We start from the raw sequence: 22792 nt of genomic DNA, 5'->3' as shown, positions 1-22792 counted from the left end.
CCCCCAGGTCCCTGGAGCCAGACCAGTATGAGGTCCACCAAATGACTGGCACCTCCTGCCACCCACCTGCCTGATCCACCACAAGGAACCCACAGGGCTTCAAACCAAGTTTAATAAATAAAACAGCAAGGGGGTCAAGGCAGTGTCACTTCACAGTGTGGTCCTTGGTGGGGCAAGGGAAGGTCGAGTCCAGCCCTGTGGATGGCTCGAGCCAAAGCCCCCCTGGTGACACGGGGTGGGAGCGCTGCCCTGCCCCCAGAGGACCCCACTCCCATTTGTAAACAGAAACATAAATAAAACAAGGCGGCTGGAGAGGAGAAGGTCCAGGACCCCAGCGGTCCCGCTGGGACCTCAACAAAAACACAACCTCCTCGGTCAGGGAAATGGGCTGGAGCCAGGCCCCCGGTGCAGCTCGGAAAGGGCCTCGGTGCCGAGGGGTGTGAGTCCCATGTCCTCAGACCCACACCCGAGGCAGCCAAGGACCTGGGGGTGGGGGTGGGGTGCGTAAAGTGCAGCTTTTCCTGAAGTGGAGAGCGGGCGGACAGCAGGGCAGGGCCAGCATCGAGGTATATGGCTCTGCGCCCCACGGGGTTTGGCACCGAGTAGCAGCTGCCCCAAGCCTGGGCCGGGGCGGCCCATAGTCCAGCCGGGCGCAAGAGACGAGTGAGCAGAGTGCTGAGGGTGCCCGGCGGAGGCTGCTGGTGGTGCGGCATCCGGCCTGTCTCCCCTGTCCCTGGCGGGGTCTCTGTTGCTGGACAGGCCAGCCCTCCAGGCCCGGCCGCCTGATGAATCCCAGGGTGGGCGTGGAGCCTGGGTCACGTGGTGTGTGGCATGGGAGGGCCCTGCTCACCCTGGTCCTCGAAGAGTTCTGAGCAGAAGAGACGCCACTCACGGCCCACAAAAAAAGGAGGGGTCGGGAAGACTGACAGGCAGGCCTCGCAGTGGCCCCAAGTCCAGTCCAGCTACATGCCCGCCTGTGGCCAGGGATCAACAGGTCATCACATTACAGCTGCAGGGGAGAGCAGGAGAGATGGGAGACATCAGTGCAGCCCCCAAGCACCGGGCCCACCCTACCTCCCGGAGACCCACCCCCACTGCCGACAGCCCCTCCCAAGGCAGCAAGGCCTGGCGCCCGGGGAGGGCTGGCGGCTCGCAGGGCCAGGAGCAGCCTGGCACTGGCCCCGTGTGTACCTTTTTGGATTTTGAACCGTACGAATGTATTACCTAGTCAGAAAGATAAATAAGCCAAATTTAAAGTAGAGAATAAAGCTAAAGAAACCAACAGCCTGCTCGGGGGCCACGCCTCCCTCGGGCCCTGGGGCAGCCCCTCCCGCCGGCCTCAGCGTGGCCTGAGGTGGGGGCACAGCAGATGGGGGCTCTGGGGGACCGCACTCACTGTGACAAGGGCTCCGAGTGCAGCCCAGGGGCCGGGCATGCAGGGTGGGAGGCCAGGAAGGGGTTCACGTCCCCAATGCCGATGAGTCCAAACTCAGCCACCGACAAGGCCACTTGCGGAGGGCCCACGGTCTCCTCAGGCTCTCCATCTGTGTCCTCGTGGCTGGAGACGAGCGGCAGCTCCTCAGGCAGGGTCAAGTCCACAGCCAGCCTTGGGCTGGCACCGGGCTCTGGAGCAGCCGTGGCGGGCGGGAAGAAGGCCGGCTCAGCCAGGGCTGGGGGCCGCCGAGGCAACGGCAGCGCTGAGGGCTCGTCCAGTGGCGGGAACGAACGAGGCCCTGGCTCCGAGGATGGGGGTGCGTCCAGGGCCTCCCCAGGCTCGCCAAGACTCCGGGACATGCTGCTGCCCATGCTCAGGGGCTCTGAGGGGGGAGAACGCAGCTGTGGCCAGGCCCCCATGGTGCCCATGCCCAGCCCCGTCAGGTCAAGGGCAACGCAGCCATAGTCCACTGGCCCAGAGGTCGTGATCACCTCAGGTGGTAACCTGTGTGGGCTCCAGCCTGCTGGGCCCAGCAAAGTCAAGGGCCCTCCTCACAGAACGCTCACACAAACGTGTGAGACACATGAGGACACGAGGGGCCTGACTTGTGGGAAGGACATGACCCTATTCCTCAGGGTGGGCCAGGACACAGCAGGTTCAGCAAAGGTGAGGGGAATGCAGACACCTCACTGGGCACGCCAGGGACCCGACCGCACTCTGGAGCCAGGACAACGGAAACCCTGCAGACCCAGAGACCAGGGTCCTTATCCCCCGTGGTCCCTTCACAACTGCACTGACCATCTGGGCCTCGTCCTGCTCCCACACAGCCCTGGGCCTGGATGCCAGAGGGGGCACAACACCCCCCTGGGCTCCCACCCAGGGCCACAGACCACACGGGGCTCCCCCCACATGCGGAGCCAGACCCCAAGGGTGCCTCATGTGTGAGATGCCTTATGAGACCATATGAGTGAAAGGACAAAGGCCCCAGACCCCTGCTCTTCAGTGTCCACTGGCCCAGGTTGGAGACCAGGGAGGAGGGGCCCCGAGCACAGGGCCTGCCCCCTACTCACCCACGTGCATCTGAGCCAAGCGGTCATGCTCAGGGCCCGGGCCGTGGGCAGCAGCAGGCAGGGGCAGGGGTGGCGATGAGCGGGGGCGGCCAGGGCCATCAGGGTCACTGCCCTCCAGGTCCTGGTCGGCATCCCTGCGGGGAGAGGGGGTGAGGGCTGTGGCTGCCTCAGGCCCAGTGCCCTCCCAGCACCCGTGGGCGCCTGGCACGCACGTGTTTCCTGACGGGCCGTACTTCCGGCGGCCTAGCCGTGTCTGCTGAGAGAAGTAGTCGTAGCGCTCGGACTTCTTCCACAGATAATAGTATTCCACGCACTCGCCCACTGACCGCGTGCGCACCTGCAGGGAGTGCCAGTCAACTCAGCCCGGCCCTACCTCCCCCACTGCCCAGACAGCAGGGAGGAGCAGATCCCAGAGCAGATGCCGCAGATGGTGGCCCAGCTGCTGATGGGAGAACCCACTGCTGCACCCAGAATGTGGGACCTGACACCCATGCCCAGGAGGGTGGGACGAGGGGTACAGGACACGCCCCACCCCTAGAAGCAAGACTGACTGGCTTCCTGGAGGCCAGCATCATGGCTGACTAGACTCGTGTGGGAAGAAGACTATGAACCCTAAGCCAAGTGCTCAGGGAGAGGAGCTGGGGGCGGGGGGCATTTGAGGGAGGTGGGGTGGGAGTGGGCCCACAGTGGGGGCTTTAGGAGCAGCTACAGCCCCCATGGGAAGACCAGTGGGCCCGGACATGCTGGGCCTGGTCTCAGGCCCATCCCTGCCCACAACAGCCCCACATGGGCCCCACACCTACTCCAACCCTGTGGGGGAAAACACTAAATCCCCAGCCGTGAGCATCCCATGGTGGGTGGGAGGACCAGGCCTGCCAGCCCTAGGAGAACAAGGTAACTGTCAGGGCTGACGGGCTGGAGGAGGAGTCACGTGAGAACAAGAGCGAGAGTCAGGACTCCAGACAAGCCACAGGCACCCAGCCAGGCAGATGTCTGGGCTGTGTGTGGGGAAGGCCGGGGCTGTGCCATAGGTCAGGGAGCCACAGGCAGGCAGCACCTGAGCAGGACATGGGGGGACCAGCAGTGGCCCAGGTCTGGATGAGAGGGACATGGGCCTGGGGAGCAGAAGGACACAGGTGTGGGGAAGGGCACGTGGACCTGGGACCTGGCAGCCACTCTGGCCACACCCCGTGGGTGCCATGGCAGGAGAACCTTGTCCTTGGGTAGAGTGAAAGTGGAAACCCTTAGTCCCCAGGCAAGGGAGTTGAGAGGGAGTGCAGGTAGGGTTGGAGTTGGGGAATCGGCAGTGAGCACAGATCCGTCCCCAGACTGGAGCCTTTCCGGGGGAGCAGGCAGGAGGAAGCTAGAGCCGCCAGGAGCTTGGGGGGGTTCGTCCTGACCTCCTGCTGCGGGCAGAGCTCCCTGGCTGGGAGCCATAGGCAGCAGGCAGGACTCACCTTGTTAGCCTGGATCAGGTGGAAGTTCTTGCCATGCACGCGGAAGCCATGCTCGAAGTTGCGGCGCTCCTCCTCACTCCAGGCGCACAACCCGTCTGCAGGGGTGTGGGGCAGTCAGCAGCGGAGCAGGGGTTAGGGGGCCCCCAGGCAGACCAGCGCTCACCTCGGATCACCTTCACGTTGAACCGCAGCCTCCGCAGGGCCTCCTCCGCATTGAAATTGCATTTCACCAGCTCATACAGTGCCTGGGGGGGTGGGGGGTGGCAGCCACTGAGATCTCTGCCTGCTCACCTCAGGGTGCGGGGGGTGGTCCACACTGCCACAGGGACGGGAAGATGGATGGGGTGGGGGCATCCACTCTACCATTTCCTGTTACTAGCGGTTTCCAAATGATTTCGTCCCAAGCACAGGACCATGTTGGCTCCCGCCCCTCTGGCCTGGTAGTCCCTCCACCCCACAGGCAGCCCACCTGCTCGCTGTCCTTCACGGCCTCTCCCTCCGGAAGCTGAGACCCAGCCATCTCGTGCCACCTCCGCTTCACTGCCCGGTACAGGAACTCCTCCACCTCCCTCTCGGGAAGGATGTTGGGGTCCCAGAGCAGCTGGTCTTCATTCTCATAGACTGTGCAGAAGGGGCAAGGTCACGTGTGGGCACGCAAGTCACCTCCACTGACCACTTCCCAGGAAGCCCAGCAGGGCAGGCCAAGTTTGCCCCTCCAGAGGACAAGGGCCTGATTGGTGGCCTGGGCTGGGCCTCCACCTCTGTGCCCCTCAGGGCCGGCTCTGGGCACCAAGGCAGGAGCAGGGAGAGACCAGTGGGGACCGAGTGGCCAGAAATCAGGGCCAGCTTTCCGGAGGAGGTAGCAACTAACTAGGGGCTGGAACGGGAACTTCTGACCCTAGCCTTTAAGAAGGCACCTGCAGAGCGAGCCCAGGGAGGGGAAAGGCGGGACCAAGGGAGGAACACTCAAGTACAATGAAACCTGGGTGAGAGCCTCACTCAAGCCAGAGCCGCCCAGCCGCCACAGCCCTCAAGTCAGCACCACACACCAGCCAGACTTCCCCTCAGGCTGCAGTCTGCATCCAGTGGGCAGCCCCTAGCTGTGCAAAGCACACAGTGGAGAAGAGGCAGAGGGAGACCCCAGTGCCAGCACCTCTCAGCTACCCAGGGAAGAGCCACTGGGACTGAAAACTAAACAACACACACAAGCCCAACACCCAGCACAGGGGCTGAAGACAGAACCCACTCCCGGGTGGACTCTCTCCTGTGGGGGACCAGCAACTCCAGGGTTGATGCCCAGGGACCTGCAGCCACTTCTCTCCACCTCCAAAGTCAACCCGAGTCCCAGGCTGGACCGGGGTGGGTGGTCAGCCAGAGGGGAGAGCAGGCCGCTCCAGAGAAAAAGTGACACCTGCCACCATGCCTGTGTGTTGATCTGTCACAGCAGGGTGAGGGAAACCATGCAACCACACGTAAGTCCACGGACAGTGAGACATCAGAGCTGACACACAGGATTTCAAAATAACCATGATCCATGAGGTAAGATGACAGCAGAAAAGAACAAAACAAATAGAAAGCTGCGAAATTTCAGCAGAGAACTGAAATCCATTCAGAAGAATCACACAAGCATCTGAGGGCTGGAAAACACAGTGTGTGAGTTATGAATCACCAGGCAGCTTCAACAGCAGCAGATGACATGATCAGTGACATCACAAAGAATTCTGTTCAAATATATCAAACTGAAGCTTTAAGAGAACACAGTTTGAGAAGTAAGAGAGATGGACAAGCACCTGAGACATGTGTAACTGAGTCACAGATAACAAGGACAAGGCCCTGGCCAGCTCTGGAGAGAGGACGGCAGGAAGCCCACGGCAACTCTGACCCACAGAGCCAGGAGCTCAGGGCACGCCACAGTCTGAACCCCAAGAAACAGGAGAAGGCAGAAGGGAAGTAAACAACCTCAATGGAAACAGACACAAAAAGATAGTGGAGTAAAGCTGGTCAAGGGTTGAAAGGATAAAGCCTAAAAACCTAGACTTCTGCACCCAGGAAAATAAGTCTTCAAAAATGAAAGTGAAATTAATACTTTGCAGAATTCATCCACAGCAGAACAGCACAAGGAGCACGGAAGAGAAAGTTCTCCACCTCCCCGCCACGGAGGCTGGAGGGATGGATCGCAGCATGTGGGCGCTGTGGGCAGGGATGCTCACAGCTGCGACCTGCTGGTGCGAGCGAGGCTGGGGAAGAGGTGGGACGAGTCACAGTGTCTGAGGCCCCTGAAGTAAAGGGGAACAGGGGCACATCCATGCAGAGCAAACCAGGGTAACCACTGGAAAAGTGACACAGACATTAAGACCAGAGTCCAAAGAGGACAAAACAACAGAATAAATTACCTGATGAATCAAAGACAGGACAAAATAAACGAACAAAGAATAAATGGAAGAGGCAGAAAGCACACAGCACGACGGCAGACATGACCCCCTACTTGCAGGGGCTGCAGGACGTAAGGACCAGACTCAACATGCGAACTGACAAAAATCAGACCCCAATACTCTCCATTTACAGAACTACACTTTGTGCATAAGAAGGCAGAAAGGAATGTACTGTGCGAATACCAGACAGACAGACACCACAGGAACATTCACAACACCGGCCACAGAGCCCAGCCCCCTGACCCCAAAGGACGGAAAACAGAGCAGGGCCTTGGGCCTCAGAGAACTCCAGCTCAACATGAGCAACAGGAGTGGAACCAGAGAATCCGCAGCGTTCATGCTTCTAAACAACCAGAGTCAGAGAGAAGGTACCACAAGGGAAACCAGAGAACAGGACGAAGCTAAAGAGAAGGAAGGAGATAAAGATGGAAATAAAAATCAGCTACACAGAAATCAGATGACAGAGAGACATCAACAAACCAAAAGTTAGCTGTCCCTTGTGAAGGGCAATAAAATTAATACAAACTCCAAAAAGTCTGATCAAGAGAGAATACAAAACAAAAAATGCAAATTACCAGTATCAGAACCCAAAAAAGAGACATTACTACAGGTCCAATACACATTAAGAAAAGAATAAGAGGATATTATGAACTTTCTGCTGAAAACTGAACAATTTAGGCGAAAGTGGTAAACTTCTCAGAAATATAACTTATCAACTTGATACAACTTAAATAAACTGAATTAATCATTCAGACTCTTCCACAGACAAAATAATCTAAACTGAACCCCGAGACCACAGAGCATCACCACAGAACCCTTCCAACATCTAAAGCAGCAGCAGAAACTGTCTTACACAGATTCCTCCAGGCACTAGAAAAAGGCACTTCCCAACCATTTCCCAAAGACACATGACCCTGAAACCAGAGCCCCACGAGGACAAAATGAACAGAAATGACAAGCCAGTGTCTCCACGGACACGCATGCAAAACCCTGTATAAGGAAGGGACTGATGACACGCACCAGCCTATCTCGGGGGCAGCAGTGCTTGGTGGTGGCCAGCACAGTGTAGGGAGCACAGACCAAGGCTCCAGGAAGGACAGGTCAGGGTCCCGCAGTTGTCAGGGTCTCACACGCCTCTGGTCAAAGCACAGGCTCAGCTCATGCACACAGCTCAAGCTGTTCACGTGAGCTTCTGTTTAAAGACACCTCATTTCATACATGCTGCGGGCTCACTAACACCGAGTTCACAGCAAGAGCTCATACCTGGACAAAGCTCACCTCACACGCATTTTCTCTGACAGGCACACCTCAGCCCTTATGTGCTCAAGATCCCAAAGGGCAGCCAGCACCACACCTGGGGCCGCTTTAAACAGCAAAACACGAAAACCACAGGGTTCAGTGGATGCGCATGAGGCTTCTGATGACAGCTGAGAGCTGAACAGAGAAGGAAGCTTCCCTAGGTCAACCTTCCCGGGAACATGTGCTCCGGACAACTCGATGTTTCTACCCTCTGCACACATGCGTACCCAAAAATGACCCTGAAAGCACTACAGGTGTTCATCCTGGGCCCACACGTCGACTTTAGCCATGGGGTAAATGCACAAACACAGAATCCACAAACAAAAAGGATCGACTGTACACACATGTGTCATTAGCATAAAAGACAGCATTTCGCGACTTGGCACAGTTTACTCCAGAATCCAAGGCTGGTTTAATGTCTGAAAATCTACCAATTCACTACATCGACAGAAAAAATAATAATAATAACCACAGATGTAGAGGCAGAAAAAGTATCTGACAAAATCACAGCAAAAATTGCCTGCTACTAAAATCAGAAAGAAACCTAATAAATGTAATTCTATGGTTACACCAAGTGGGGAATAACAGAATACCTCCCCGAGTCTGGGAACAAGACACAGATGTCCTCAGTCACCACTTCTTTTTACTTATGTTCTGGAGTCAGTGAAGTGAGGCAAGAAAAAGAAAACGTACAAAGATCACAAAGAAAAAAGGTTATCATACACAAACGATATGACTGGTTACATTTAAAAATGCAAAAGAATCTACAAGGCATTAAAATTAGTAAGCGAATTTAGCCTAGTCGCTATGTACAAGTTTAAGCTAAAAGAATCCAAACTACATTTCTGCCAGCAAGAATCACAAGACTGCTACCCTTAAAACTCTGAAACTGATGAAATTAAAGAATACCTAAACAGAAAGGTCAGCCACACTCACAAACTCAAAGTGTCAATACCGTTAACATGTTGCTCCTCCCCAAATGAACCTTAAGAGCCAGTGCAACCCTACCAGCAGGCACTTCTAGGCCAAAGGACAAGCTAATCTGAAAACTTCTGTGCATGCACAAACAAGTTACAAAATTGGAGGTTTCGGAGCATCTCAGACTTACTTCAGAGCTGCAACAATTAAGACAGAGTGGTCAGACAAAAGTTACAATGTTGGAGGTTTCACAGTATCTCAGACTTACTTCAGAGCTGCAACAATTAAAACAGAGTGGTCAGGATCCTAGGTCAGAAAAAAGAAAACAGGAGAAACCCCCAAAGCAGAGGGACCTTGCCGACACTGATCTCTGATAGGGTCACCCCTGTAATTCAGTGGAGGAACGACGGACATGTCCACGTGCAGGACTCGCCGGGGGTAGGGGGGCACAGTCAACCCTGACCCATAACCTCCAACCCACGCATTAAAATTAAGTTAGATCTCAGACGCCAAAGTAGAGGGGGTCTGCAGACTCCTTAGCACAGAAGCGAACTGTGGCTAAAATAAAGACAAGCTAGACTTCACTGAAATCAGACCCCACTGATGGGGGAACACGCCTGCAGTGCACACAGCCAGCCACAGACACACCCAGGACAGTGCAAAAGCAGGAGAGGGAGGCACTCCATTCAAAGGGGAAAGGCCTGGGCAGGCACCTACAGGAGACACCGAGTGGGAGGAAAAGCACTTAAAGCCACAGCAGGGCCCTCTCCATACCCACCGAGACAGACCACCACGCTGAGGAGGACGCAGAGCAACTGGAACTCCTGCACAGCTGGCAGGGCCCACGATGCCCACGGACGATGACCCAGGAATGAGCCTGAGTGTCCAACCAAGACGGCCACACCACAAACCACCAGAACACCTGGCTAGAGGAGGAGTCAACATAGGTGTGCACAAAGGGGACCTGATGCCGCAGAGCCCACAGTGCACACACTGTGTGGAGGGGTCCCTGCAGGGAGAGGCCAGCTCCCAGCCTAGGGATCAAGGGCAGACCTACGTGAGAGCACAGGCTCAGCTCGCGGCCTCCTCTGGGGAGATGCCATGTGCCAGCACACCCTGGGACCCAGCTCAGCTGCGGCCTCCCGTCTCCCATCCTTCACCCAAACTGCCTATAAGGAGCAAGCACACCCCACCAGCCCACATCCAAACTCGGGCCCTGGGAGGCATTCCCGTCTTTACAAAGGGTCCCCGACTCCCTCGTCTATCCCATCCCCCAATCCCAGCTCCCAAATCGTCTCAAAAAAGCCTCTGAGCTCAGAGTGCCAGCCCAGGGCATGCAGGAGCCGTAGGGCAAAGAAAAACAGATCCTAGTCAACAGGCACGTGCCTTCACGTCCCGACCTCAGCACCTGCACACAGAAGCAATGATTTCTACCTCAAAGAATGGAGGCCCAGCTCTACATTCCAGTGGGATCGACAGAAAGACATCAAGTCAGATGGCGAGTGCCCTCAGGAACAGGGCAGAGCAGTAAAACACAGGTCTCTGGTGGGTGTGCGGGAAGAGCCCCAGATGAGATGAGGGACTGGCCTGTGGGCAACATGAGGAGAGCCCACACACACAACAGAACAAGTGCAGCAGCCCTGGGCGGGGGCTCGGGGTAACTTCAGGGCCCATGGCCAGCCAGCAGGGAGGGGCAGCTACCTCCCAGAGCACCCTGCAGGCCGGCTGCCCTAGGTGGGCACCTGAGCTGGGCCAAGACTCTCAGGCTTGCTCAGAGGACCTGGGAACCGGCTCTGGCTGGACACCAAATTCTTTCCTGGAGGACTGGGTGGCATTTCTCCTGCTCCCTGCCCCCCAGCTCCCAGGCCCACTTACTCTTCTCACCATGCCGGTTCGAGTGCAGGTTGCTGAGGTCCGCTTGGAACTGAGGCCCAACCATGATTTCCTGCAAAGGTAAAGGCCCAGGAGGGTCAGGGTGGACAGTGGTGCTGATTGGGGTGCAGGCCGCTGCCCAGAGCCAGGACTGGCTGAATCTGCCTGTCTGCTCTGAGGCCAAGCCTAGGAGTGTACAGGTATGTGAGCAACAGTGTATCCGGCATAGCCAGTCCTGTGGTGGGGTGGAGGCAGTGGGGGAGCCCCCGGACAGGACCGGGGCCACAGCACTCATGCTCGAGTCCGATCCAGTGTCAGAGCTGCTCACCTTCTTACACTTGTTGGCGGGAAGCGGGTCCTCCTCAGCGTCTGATGAGCTGGAGGAGCCAGGCTCCTTGTCCGCATCAGCCAGGAAGCAGGCTTCGGAAAAAGAGGAGCAGTGAGGCATGTGCCCTCTGCCAACAGACCCTGGCAGACCCCGGGCCCCCACCCCGCTCTCCAGCCACCTGCCCCCCAAGTGTGCCCCTCCTGAGAGGCGGTGGACCCAGGCCCCAGCCAGGGGATGAGGCGAGAGGGCAGAGAAGCAGGGTCCACAAGGGGCTCTGCTGCGGTTGTAAACCCACTGAGGGCAGGAAACTCAACACCTCCTGCTGCAGTGCACCACCGGCCAGGTCACAGCCCGAGATGCCCTGGACTTAACAGACATTCAGCCACAAGAACCAACACGCTCCCCCCTAGCATAAACCCAGGTCGCCAACCTCCGCACAGGGATGGTGCCCAGGGGGGCTCCAGGAAGAGCACGCACCCCAGGGACCCCGAGGTCTGAGTCCCCAGAAGCTCAGGGGCAGAAGCAGGGGTCACCTACATCCACTCTGACTAGGGAAAAGGTCGGAAGCCTCGTGAGAGGTCACAGATGGGGTGAGGTCATCGGCCGAGGACTGTGTTTCTTCCTCTTCTTCCCCTGAAAGCAAATCCTTCGCTATTTGGTCCTTTTAACAAGAAAGTAAAGAACATTTTTGTACTTTGTTTTTACGATCTCAAATAACACTAATGATAATAGTGTGGTGGTGCCAGTGTGGATGAGCCTCCCTGCAGGAGCACCTGGGACCTCCGAGGGACTGCTCTCCCCAATCCCCAGGGGCTGCCAGCCAGGGAGGGGATGTGCCTCTGCCTGAGACCTAGGACAGTCAGAACCCTTCCCCTCTGACCCCACCAAGACCTGCTCGGGACCCGGTGTCTCTCCTTCCCAGGGCCCTCCCCTCGGCCACACAGACCCTGGGTGGGCGGCCCGCACTTCCTGACCACACCCCTACGTGTCCAGGGCCCTCCCGCCCAGCCCAGAAGCCTCCCCTCACCTTGTCCAGGGTCATGTCGGGCAGGTGGGCTGCGGTATCGCTGCCCTCGCTCTCCCGCTCCGAGATGGGCTCTGAGGTCTCGTAGCCGTACAAGGCCAATAGCTCGTCAAGAGGCATGTCACTGCTCTGTGGGGGCAGGGCTATGTCAGGGGCACTGCACTGGGGGCTCTGCCCCCTGCCCTTGAGCCCATCAGCCCCACGACCAGTCCCAGTGTTTCACTCCAGCCAGACCCCAAGTCCAGCCCTCGTCTACTGACTCCTTTCAGCCCCCCAGAGGGCATCCCAGTCCCGGGCCAAGGGAGCAGCTCCTTCGAGAGAGACCACCGACCTCTTGTCACCACAGTAAACCTTGGCATAAACGCTTTCGAACAGAATATCCCAATTTTGGAAAACTTGGATCAGACAGCATGAAAATAATAAACCCCAATGCCCACTGTAAGGCTGGAAAGGGAATATAAAAGGCAGGCGTTTCAGCTTTTGCTTTGGATATTATTATACATTCTTTCTTTTCCTTAATCAGTAAATGAAAATTGTATCTGAAGAAAAAGATGTTTTTGGCTGCACCATGTGCCTTGCAAATCTCACTTCCCCAATCAGGGACTGAACCCTGTGTTCCAGTGAGAACACACAGTCCTGACCACCCGACCACCAGGGAGCTCCCCTGAAGGAAATTAGATAAGGTATTCAGCTAAAGAATAGCTGACCTTTTTTTTTTCAGTTACTTTTGAGAAGTTTTGAATTCAAGTTGAACTCTTTAAAACTGTTCTCTCCTTTTTGAACAGAAGACATGTTTTGGTTTTAAGACCAAATTAGTACTAAGTGACACACGGCACCAAGCTAAATAAACGTCCAAAATAAAAATAATTTTTTTAAGTGAAAAAAAATTAAAAAAAAAAAATAACACAGAAACAAAAATAAATAAATGTCCAATGACTACTCTTTGGTCCCAGTACTTGAAAGACATTTGGTGAGGTCAGTGTTGAAAAACTGAGGTCTATGTGCCCCACCTCCAAGCTGACATGATGAAGCCCCATTATGACTGGAGAAGTCCACACACCTCAACTAGAGAGTAGCCCCTGCTTGCTGCAACTAGAGAAAGCCCGTGCACAGCAACAAAGACCCAACACAGCCAAAAATTAATTAATTAAGGCTACAGGACAGGGCCCTGACCCAGGAGGCCAGTGTTCTCACAAGAAGAGATCAGAGAACTTGCTCTCACCCTGGAGAGGCTGCACAAGAAGGCGCATCTGCAGCTGAGCAGCACGCTGTGGACATGCCAGGCCAGCCTTGGTCTGGGGCTTCCAGGCCCCAAACAGCACAAATATAAACCTGCGGTTTAAAGCATCCCATTCCGTGGGACTGACAGACGTGTGCTCTCTAGATTTTACACAGCGGACTCTGTGCACACGCATAGGACTTACACATCATGGAACCAGCACCCAGCCAGCATCTCATCCACACAGAAGGTGATGAGACCACACATGAGTCAGGACCACTCTGGGGTCAGGGCTGCCAGGGTCAGGGCCACCCTGGGGTCAGAACCACTCCGAGGTCAAGACCAGTGGACCCTGAAACAAGGACAGAGTTCATCGGATATGGCCACGGGGTCCAACCCATGAGGCTGCCACCTGCCGCACTCTGCTGCAGCATCAGAGAGCATCCACAACTATGTCAACAGACTGGTAAATACTCCTGCCTTTTCCATGAACAGATCTGTAAGCGGCAAGACTCACTCTCTAACCTAAGAGACAGACCACAACAGATTGACATCTGCCTAAAGACAGCATTTCACAGAGACTTACAGAAATGTAAAACTATTTTATTCTTTTTCCCTTTTTTTTTTTTTGCTTGGAAAACAGTTATATTTTCTCAAAAATGTGTTATTTCTACTTACAATGGGTTTGCTGCATCACCTACATAAACAAAGCTCCTTGAGATCATCGATAATTGTTAAGAACACAAAAGGGGGATCTGGAGTCAAAAAGCTGGAGAACAGTGGGCTTACTCTCCACGCTGGCTGGTCTGGAACCCAGCACCCTACGAAGGCAGGACCGGCTGGTGTAGCCAGGCCTCTGCTGACAGAGCCAGGTGGGCTCGGAGACCGAGCGGACACATGGAGCAGCTGCAAGGCCACTGATGCCCTGCTGGCATTGCTGGGTACCTGGGAGACGAAGTCCTTCTCCAGCTCCTCCTCCGGCTTCTCTGGGCCTTGCGCTGCACCCTCGTGTTCCTCCCGGACGCCGTAGTTCTGCGACAGGATCTCCGCCAGGTGGAACTGATGGTCCGCAGAGCCCATGGACACCACTGTGGCAGACAGCAGCCTGGTGAGCTCTGCACCTGTCCCAAACCTCGCGCTACGGCTGAGACCATGGGGCAGAGAAGCCCGGGGGCCCTGGGGCTGCGTGGGTGTATGCACGTACGTGTATGTCCACACAGCCGCCCAACAAATGCCCCACCCTCTTCTGGTCCCAGCCCAGTAGTTGGGGGACTTGACCAGATCTGGAGCCTTCCCCAAAGACCCAGGATGTGCTCAATGCTATATCTCCATGCTGCTCCTCAGTACAGTGACTTGTAAAGAAACAAGAAAGGACACAGCTAGGTCTCACTCAACCCCACCAGGGAATAGTGAAGGTCTCCATGTGGGTCCCAAGAGTAACATGAGGGGCTGGAGCCTCCAGAAGCCAGAGAGGAGAGGCCAGTGGCCAGTTTGGGGAGGCACAGGGCCCCTAGACAGTACCCACCCAGCACCCTCCCTCCTGCAGCATCCGCCCCCAACTTGGGGGCAGTCCTGGCCAAGAGGGAGGTCCTGACCATCAGCTGGCTTGCCCTTACCCCCACCGAGGCCCTGGCAACCCAGGGAGGGGTGGGGGGTAAGGTACCTGCTGTGGTCTGCAAGTTGGGCTCCCCAGGGCACAGACTGTGAGGCAGGCAGGAGGCCGCACCAGGGCTCTGCCTCTCCAGTGAGGAGGCCTGTGGAGGAGAGGAGCAGGGTTAGGGCCTGCGGGTGGCCAGATGGCCTGGCCATGATCAGAGCTGACCCCCAGGGTATATCAGGGCCACAGGAGCGACCTCCACTGGCTGGGGGTGGGGGCACAGTGGGCCAGACTTTCAGTCACGGTTGGAGTCCAAGTGCCCAGGCAGAGATGCTCAGAGGGCATAGGGCTGCCACTGCAGAGTTTGGATCCCCCTCCAGGTGGGAATAGCACCTGTGGGCAGCATGAGGGGACTGGATCAGCCAGCCACCAGCAGCTGATTATGGCCAGGACACAGTGTCAGGTGAGCCAGGCCCACATACAGCCCAGCCAACACCTGCAGCCAGGTGCTGACACCACAGCCACGAAAAGGGCCCAGCCTTCGAAATGTCATGTTCACCACAGAGAAATCTGGAAATTCCTCCAAACACGAACAGTTACCAAATGACCCAGCAATCAACTCTACTCCTAGGTACACACCCCAAAGAGCCAAAAACATATGTCCATACTAGAAGGTATACACATGTGCTCACAGAAGTGTGACTCACAACAGCCCAAAGGTGTAAAAACCCTAATGCCCATCAACGGTGAATGAATAAAGAAGACATGGTCCATCCTACGATGAAAAGGAGAGAAACCCTGACACTTGCTACCACGTGGACAGATCCTGAGAACAAGATGCTCAGGGAAAGGAGGAGACACAGAAGGACACACAGGATGTGATTCCACTAATGACAAATGTCCAGAACAGTCTGATCCACAGACGCAGAGTGGGTTCCTGGTGGTCAGGGGCTGGGGAAGGAGTAACTGTTGATGGGGTTGGGCTTCTCTTGGAGTGATGGAATGCTCCAGGTAAGGGTGAAGGTTTCAAAACTTTGTGAACATACCACCGAATTCAATACTTTAGTTGGGGATATTATGAAGGACATAAATTATACCTCAAATTTTTAGAGCTACATAAAAAAGTACAACAGCTACCGTTATCACGATGTTCAAAAGCTTATTAAGAACAAGAAAACTAAACCAATAACTTTTATAAACAGAACCACAGTATTCCCCCAACAAAACACGAGCAAACTGAATTCAGCAACATGCAGAGACCACCACACAGTGACAAGCAGTGGCTCAGCACACAACGCAGCACACAGGTGACACCCAACGCGACCACCGGCCACGGCGCAGACCAGACACACACCCACGCCATCATCTCCGCAGACGCACAGACAGCACCTGACCGAGGCCGGCACCCTGTCAGGAGGCGACGCTGAATGCACGAGGTCTGCGGGGGAGCTTCCACCCAGCCCCAGCGACTGCTGCCTCCCCGGGACCAGGGCACTGCCTACACAATGCTGTCCTGGAGGCTCCAGAAGGCAGGAGAGCGAAATGAAAGGAGTCCAAGCCGCAAAACCACGTCATGGCCTGGGACACAGAAGATACGCAGAGAATCCACTGAAGAAACTGGAACCAGTAAATGAGTTCAGCAGGCTGCAGGACGTAAGACAAGCCACAGAAACTTTACTCCTATGCAGTAGCAACAAACAATCTAAAAAGAAAACAAGGAAGACAGTTCCATTTACAACAGCACCAGAAAGAATAAAATACTTAGAGATAAAAGGAGCATAAGAAGTTCAAAACTAACACTCTGCAAAGTGCAAAGAATGTTGAAAGAAACCAAATATCTACATAAAATGGAAAAACACTATATTCCTCGCTCAAGACTTACAACTGCCAAGATGTCAACGTTCCTCAACTCATCTAGAGGTTCAATGATAGGCCTATGAGAACCCCAACTGGCTTCCACACAGAAACTGTCCCCAAAATCACAAGAAAACTCAGGGACCCTGAACAGCCAGAACAATCCTGAGGGGAAAGAACGTTTCCTGACCTCAAAAGTACTGCAAAGCTACAGTAATGGATACAGTGTGGTGTTGACATAAGGCGGGATATTCAGACCAAATTAACAAACTGAGGATTCAGAAGTAAACCACATACTACAGGAAAGCAAAATTTTTGAAGGGTGACAGAAAAATTCAATATGTAATAAACAGTTTTTCAACAAATTGTGCTGGGGTGCCTGGCTATCCACACACAGAATAATAAAGTTAAACTCCTCTCCCACACCACACAAAAAGTCACTCAAAATGGATCAAAGACCTTGAATATAAGAGCTAACACTATCAAACTCTTAGAAAAAACCAAGGCAATGAGTCTTTCTCACCAGGCAACAGTTTCTTAGGTAAGACACAAAAAACGTAAACAACAAAAGAAAAAAACAGATAAACTGTATTTTATCAAAATTAAAACTCTCTGTGCTTCAAACAGCAGCATCGTGAAAGTGCAAAGGTGACCCACAGACCAGTAAAAGATATGTGCAAATCATGTAGCTCTAAAACTGGACTTGCATCTAGAATACGTACAGAATTCTTACAGATCATCAAGAAAAAGGAAACCGGATTTTTAAACAGGCAAAGTCTCCAAAGAGCTGCACCCACAGCTCGGTACACGGAAACAAGGCTTGATGTCAGGAGGGCAGTGAGCACACTGAGATCAGGATACATGACACCAAGAGTGGGGACTCGGCCCCTTGGGAGGGGACCTGCAGTGGACAGCACAAGGAGCACACCTAGGGTTGGGGGGACCCCCACACACCGCCCTGGTGCAGAGTGTCCAGCATGGAAGCCAGTGGCAAAGCGCCAGGGCGGAGCACACACAGCCTACCGACCAGCCCTTCACCCCTCTACCCAGGAGGCATCGCCTCCGAAGGTCAAGGCCTTCCCTCTGCACTGACCACCCTGCTGTCCGCACCCTCCAGGGGACTCCTCACAGGGTTCTCCCACGTGACACACACCACCTGCCTAACAAGCTGCTTGTTTCTCTCTTGTGAACCTGCCCTTGTCAGCCTGAACCATGGGGCCCCAGCCGGGACCCAGGCGGGGCAGAGGGAAAAGTCAAGCCTCTCCTCCCTGACAACATCCAAGAAAAGCGGAAATCTTCATCCACATTGAGACCTGTTCACAAGTGTTCTCAGCAGTCTGACTCACAATAGCCAAAGGAGGAAAGAACCCAAAGAGACATCAGGTGGAACATCACTCAGCCCCAAAAAGGAGAGAAGCCCTGACACTCACTACTACGTGGACAGACCCTGAGAACACGATGCTCATGGAGAGAAGCAGACACAGAAGGACACACAGGGTGTGACTCCACTGACGGGAAACGTCCAGAACAGGCTGATCCACAGACACAGGGAGTGGGTTCCTGGTTGTCTGGGGCTGGGGGGGAGAAGAAAGACTAAGGAGTACACAGTTTCTTTTGGGCTGGTGAAAATGTTCTAAAATTGACTGGTGATGCCTGTACCACTCTGACTATACAAAGAACCACTGAATTGGACACATTAAAATGAGTGAACTGTAAAGTAAACGAACTACATATACCTCAGTAAAGTTGTTTACAAAAAAAAAGATTAGAATAGTTAATAAACTAAACTTCAAATTTTAGAAAAAAGTTAAGTAAGAATTTCCATACTGATTTCCTGAGTCAAGAGGTTGCGTAATCATTTTCTTCATTAGAGAAATACGGGACTTAAAATTCTGAAAGGTCAAGTCACTCAGTAAAGCTCACACAGCATGTAAATGGTACAACTACAAGTGCTGCCTTGGAACTCCAGCTCTGGAACTCAGAAACGCTTAACAGAACTGCCACTCTTCTTGGGAGCGTGAACAAAAGTACACAAATGGTCAGTAAAGCCAGAGAGAGCCAGGAGGCAGAGCAAGCCGGGGCCCTGGAAACACCAAGGTGAGGAGAAGTCTGAAACGTGCCAGGAGACCGGCCCAGTTCTTTGGGAGGAAGTGTAGGGGAGCCCCAAGCACTTGGCCGAGAGCACCCCAAGTTCTAAGAGGAAGTGTACAGGGGGAATACCCCAAGTGCTCTTTCAGGAGCATACCAAGTTCTATGAGGAAGTATACAGGGCACCCCAAGTGTTCAGTGGGAGTACCCCAAGTTCTAAGAGAAGGAGGTGCCCAGGGGCACCCCAAGTGCTCTGCCAGGAGCACCCCGAGTTCTAAGAGGGAGTCCCCACACACAGGCCACTTTAAGAAGGTTAGCCCCTTAACCTGGGACAGGCGGTAACTACACAGGGAGCGAGGGAACAGCCTGGACACAGCACCGGAGTGGCACCCTCGCCCCTCTCCAGGAAGGGGCCAGCAGCCTGCAGGCCACAGGCCACCTGCAGGTGCCAGCCCAGAGATGTTCCTTCTGGGCAAGGCCCAAGCATGAGGACAGCAGCAGACAGTCGGAGAAGGGCTCAGCCCAGCACCCCCTCCACCTTGGGTTCCGCCCAGGGGTGCCGGCAGGGGAGCCAGGACAGCAGCAGGGGTAACAAGGGCCAGAGGACAGGGGGAAGGCTGGGTCTGCTCAGCCTCCCCCCAGGCCTAGATCCCCAGGCTCACCTCAGGCAGCTCTGAGAGCAGCACGGTTGCCCCAACACCGACTTTCAAGCCAGGCCCATGCACAGCAGTGGGTTCCCTGCGTCCTGTCCACCTTACCCTCCCCCCGCCCCATTCAGACCACTCTGGAGCCCATGGCCCCCTTTTTGCAAAGGTGGGAGAAGGAAACAAATGAGGAGCTGGCTAAGGGCATTCCAAGTTAAAAATTTTTATGAAGAAAAAAAGGGAGGAGAATCAGGGTTAGAAAAAAGGAAAGACAGCACTGTGGGGACGAAAAACAAGCCCAGGGTGGGGAGCTGCCTTGCCCTGCCTTGGCCTGGGGCCCAGATGGGAGGGAGGGGGCTCAGTCAAGAGGGAGGAGGGGCCCTGCCCTGCCTTCGGTGGAGGCTCAGACAAGGTAGGGGCTCAGACAGGACAGAGGCACAGCTGGAAGGGTCAGAGCAGTGTCTGGGTCCAGCTCACCCACAGAGACACTGGGGTCCATCCTCCACTTGGCGAACCAGGCACCCCACCCACAGGCTCTTCCTCCAAGCATGGGACACCCACATGCCTTCCTTCCAGAGGGGGGTCCTACACCCCCTCCCTGTGCAATGGCCAGGCCTGGGACTCTGGTGGGAGGGATCCACATGACCCCCAAGTCTAGGCTGTGAAAGGCAGTGTGACTTCCACCAGCCGCCATGCTGTGAGGAAGCACAAGCCACGAGGCCAGGCCACGCTCGTGTTGCAGCCACATGCGGGCAGCTCAGCCCAGCCACCAACCACGGGCGGGACCAGCCAGACCTCCAGGCTGGGACAGGTGGTTAAGCAGCACTGGCTGCTTTGAGAAGCTGACTGCAGAGGTGGCTCATCACACAGCAGCAGTTAACCAAAACCCCTGGCCCCTGGCAGATACGTGGTCCCACTGGGCCGCCCAGCACCTCTCTGCTGACTGACAGCCCATGCCGCACCTGCTCTGGGCTGGGGTGCAGCAATCAGCAAACAGGTTCTGCCCACCAGTCTCGGCAAGTCACCCACCCAGCTGGGGACACTGGCCAACAGCAGATGTGCGGGGTACTGAGGGGAGAAAACAGGGTGGAGGCCCTGCGCCAGGAGTAAAGGAGGCTGCGTGGCTGTCTCCACAGCAGCCAGTAGGGCAGCAGACTCCACCGCACAGCGAGGCCCCCGCGGGTGCAGATGCCACAAGGAGACAGGAACCAGGGTGGAGAAGGTGCGGGGGGTCCAGAGAACAAGGCCACTGGGCTGAGGACCACAGGGAAAAGACGCACTTTACCCTAAGGACAACAAAAAGCTGTCTCTTAAGCACAAGATACGGACAGTGGACTCAGCTTTTTAAAGATTAAGTTGGGATCCACAAACAAAACAGTAAGAAGCACCCCACCTTTTCTCATGGTGCTGATGGCTACCTTGGTGATGAGAAAAATCAGCACTCACTGCTTGGTCAGGAATCACTATTTGTATTGGCTCAAGACAAGAACTGCACAAGGCTCAGCCTCTCTGTGCAAGCATGGAGCCAAGATCTTATGGGATCCCAGCTCAGAGACTGGCCCAAGGCAGCCCAGCGTGAAAGGCTCCAGAGACAGGGGCAGCCTCCCAGGCAAAGGCCAGCCGTGCTCACCACCACTGACATTTGCATACCTGCGGTCCCTCACTGCCAGGCCCTCAGGGCCTCCCACTGAGTTGGCTTTCTTTTTAAGAAACCAGCTCCAATTCACCCCAAACTGGACACCTGGCAGCCCTGACAGGGCAGAGTCAACAGCCAAACCAGGCACCACTCAGGGCAGGTTGGTTGGGGAGTTTGTCCCACCCACCTGTCACACAGGGCTACCTGCCTGGCCAAGACTGCTGGCCCCTGAGGCAGACACATACATGGACAGCCACGCCCCTGCTGGGCTGTCAGGAGACCTGGCTTCTACCTCCACCGCACAAGTACCGCCACTGCCAAGGAGGCCTGTCTCCCCAAATGCCCTCTAAGGAAAGAGAACTACTCTGGAAGGGCCCTTTGGGTCCAGCCACCAGCATATATAACAGGAATGGGCTGGGGAGGTCTCGCCTTGCACTGGTATGCCCACACCCTCTTTGGCACAAACGCAGGGCTTCCTGCTGCCCCTGCGAAAGTCACTAGTGGGAGAGAATGGCCAGTTCCACCTCCACAACACCCACCCACTCAGCGCCAAGACATACAGCCCAACGTGGCTCCCCGATCAGGCCAAGCATCCCAGGACCCGGGCGGGTGTCTGCTCCTCTCTGGGCCAGGGCAGCTTCACCCACTGCGTGATAATCACTTGCTGAGTCCAGGGACCTGCCTAGAGTCCCCACACTGACCGTCTGCGCTAAGAGTCACGTCTGCTGAGTCCCTAGCAGATGCGTTATTCATGTCATTCTCCCTAGAGCCCTAAAAGGTGAAAGGAGGTTCGCACTGCTTTATCCAACATTCCAAAAAGCCCTCAAAGTGAAAGTTTTTCATCCCTGGTTCGACCCGCCACGAAGCTACCGGGTGTCTGGATCTCGACAATCCCAGCTGAGTTTGCTCAAGCATCACAGCCCGGAATCCCACAGATCTTCAAATCCAAAACACTCAACTCCAACATCGGTCCGGCCCCAAGGATTCGGGGTCTTGGGCCCGCTTTACGGACAGAGAGAGAAGGCTCCGAGAAGCAACTTCAAGCCGCGGGAAAAAGCAGCCCTCCGGGCCGGGCTGACCCCAGGTGGGAGCTCGAGTCCTGCCCGGGGTCCCGGGATCCGGCAGGAGCGCGACTCCGCGGGACCAGCGCCGGGGGGTGGGGAGTGGGTAGGGTTAGAGGGAGCAAGATTCCGCGAGGTCAGCGCCGGGGGGTGGGGGCTGGGTAGGGTCAGGGGGCCGGAGGGGGCACGACTCTGCACGGCGAGAGCCGCGGAATCGGGGGTGGATAGGGTCAGGGGCTGTGGGCCGGATGGGGACGACTCTGCAGGGAGAGCGCCGCGGGGAGGGGCTTCAGCGCCGCTGGTGGGGTCAGCGGGCGGGGGTCCAGTGAGGCAGGGTCCGGTGGGAAAGCGCGGTCCGCGAAGTTGGCAGACGCGGGGCGGGCGCTGGGGGCGGGGGGCGGGAGGCGGGAAACTGCGGGCGCGCGCTCCCTCCCCGCCCCCGCCACCCCCGCTCCACCCCGCGCCCCCGACCCCCGCGCCGCACATGCGCACTGCCGCCCGCGATGTGGCACCCGGGAGGGGGGGGACCCGGGCCGGGGGCGACTGCCGGTGGAGCCCCGCGCCCCTCGGGCTCCGACGGGAGCCGTACTGCGGCCCGGCTCCGAGCCCCGGCCCGGGGCCTCGGCGCCCGGGGCCCCTACGCGGCCCGGCCAGGAGGCGGGGGCGCGGGCCGGGGCGGGGGCCGGCTCCCCCGGCCCGCTCACTCACCTCCGCCATGGCCGTGTGTGCGCGGGAGGCGGCGGCCGCGCCGGGATCCCCGGATGCGGGGCCACGCGCTCATTGGCTGAAGCGCCGGGGCGGGCGGGGGGCGCCTGGGCGGGGTCGGGGGCGGGGCCGGGGCGGGGCGCGAGCCGGCGC

General features: G+C 56.2%; 1 protein-coding gene across 3 annotated transcripts; it reads right to left on the bottom strand.

Annotated features, from left to right (window-relative positions):
• Positions 95–22721, bottom strand: MIER2 (MIER family member 2). Of its 3 annotated transcripts, XM_018050525.1 has the most exons (15): positions 22643–22721; positions 14718–14808; positions 14000–14142; positions 11839–11964; positions 11349–11472; positions 10812–10903; positions 10487–10556; positions 4432–4583; positions 4126–4207; positions 3963–4057; positions 2718–2842; positions 2506–2639; positions 1397–1817; positions 1192–1224; positions 95–1009 (listed from the first exon to the last, which is right to left on the bottom strand). In XM_018050525.1, exons 1-14 carry the CDS (start codon positions 22649–22651, stop codon positions 1221–1223), a joined length of 1668 nt encoding a protein of 555 aa, XP_017906014.1. In that variant the 5' UTR covers positions 22652–22721; the 3' UTR covers positions 95–1009; positions 1192–1220. The 3 variants fall into 3 exon arrangements, with proteins under 3 accessions (XP_017906014.1, XP_017906013.1, XP_017906011.1); XM_018050524.1 differs by having other exon boundaries at positions 95–1224; XM_018050522.1 differs by lacking the exon at positions 1192–1224.

The sequence above is a fragment of the Capra hircus genome, chromosome 7 (genome assembly GCF_001704415.2).
Source record: "Capra hircus breed San Clemente chromosome 7, ASM170441v1, whole genome shotgun sequence".
Taxonomy (NCBI): domain Eukaryota; kingdom Metazoa; phylum Chordata; class Mammalia; order Artiodactyla; family Bovidae; genus Capra; species Capra hircus.
The sequence above is the reverse complement of the archived record's forward strand: the minus strand, read 5'-3'. Positions and strand labels throughout refer to the sequence as shown.

What these genes read in the sequence shown, in the direction of transcription:
- MIER2 (XM_018050522.1), bottom strand. An exon ending in TTTCCCTAGTCAGAGTGGAT is followed by an intron (nt 10,904 to 11,348) that starts GTAGGTGACCCC and finishes CTTTTTCCGAAG; the next exon opens with CCTGCTTCCTGGCTGATGCG. An exon ending in GAACCGGCATGGTGAGAAGA is followed by an intron (nt 4,584 to 10,486) that starts GTAAGTGGGCCT and finishes CCTTCTGCACAG; the next exon opens with TCTATGAGAATGAAGACCAG.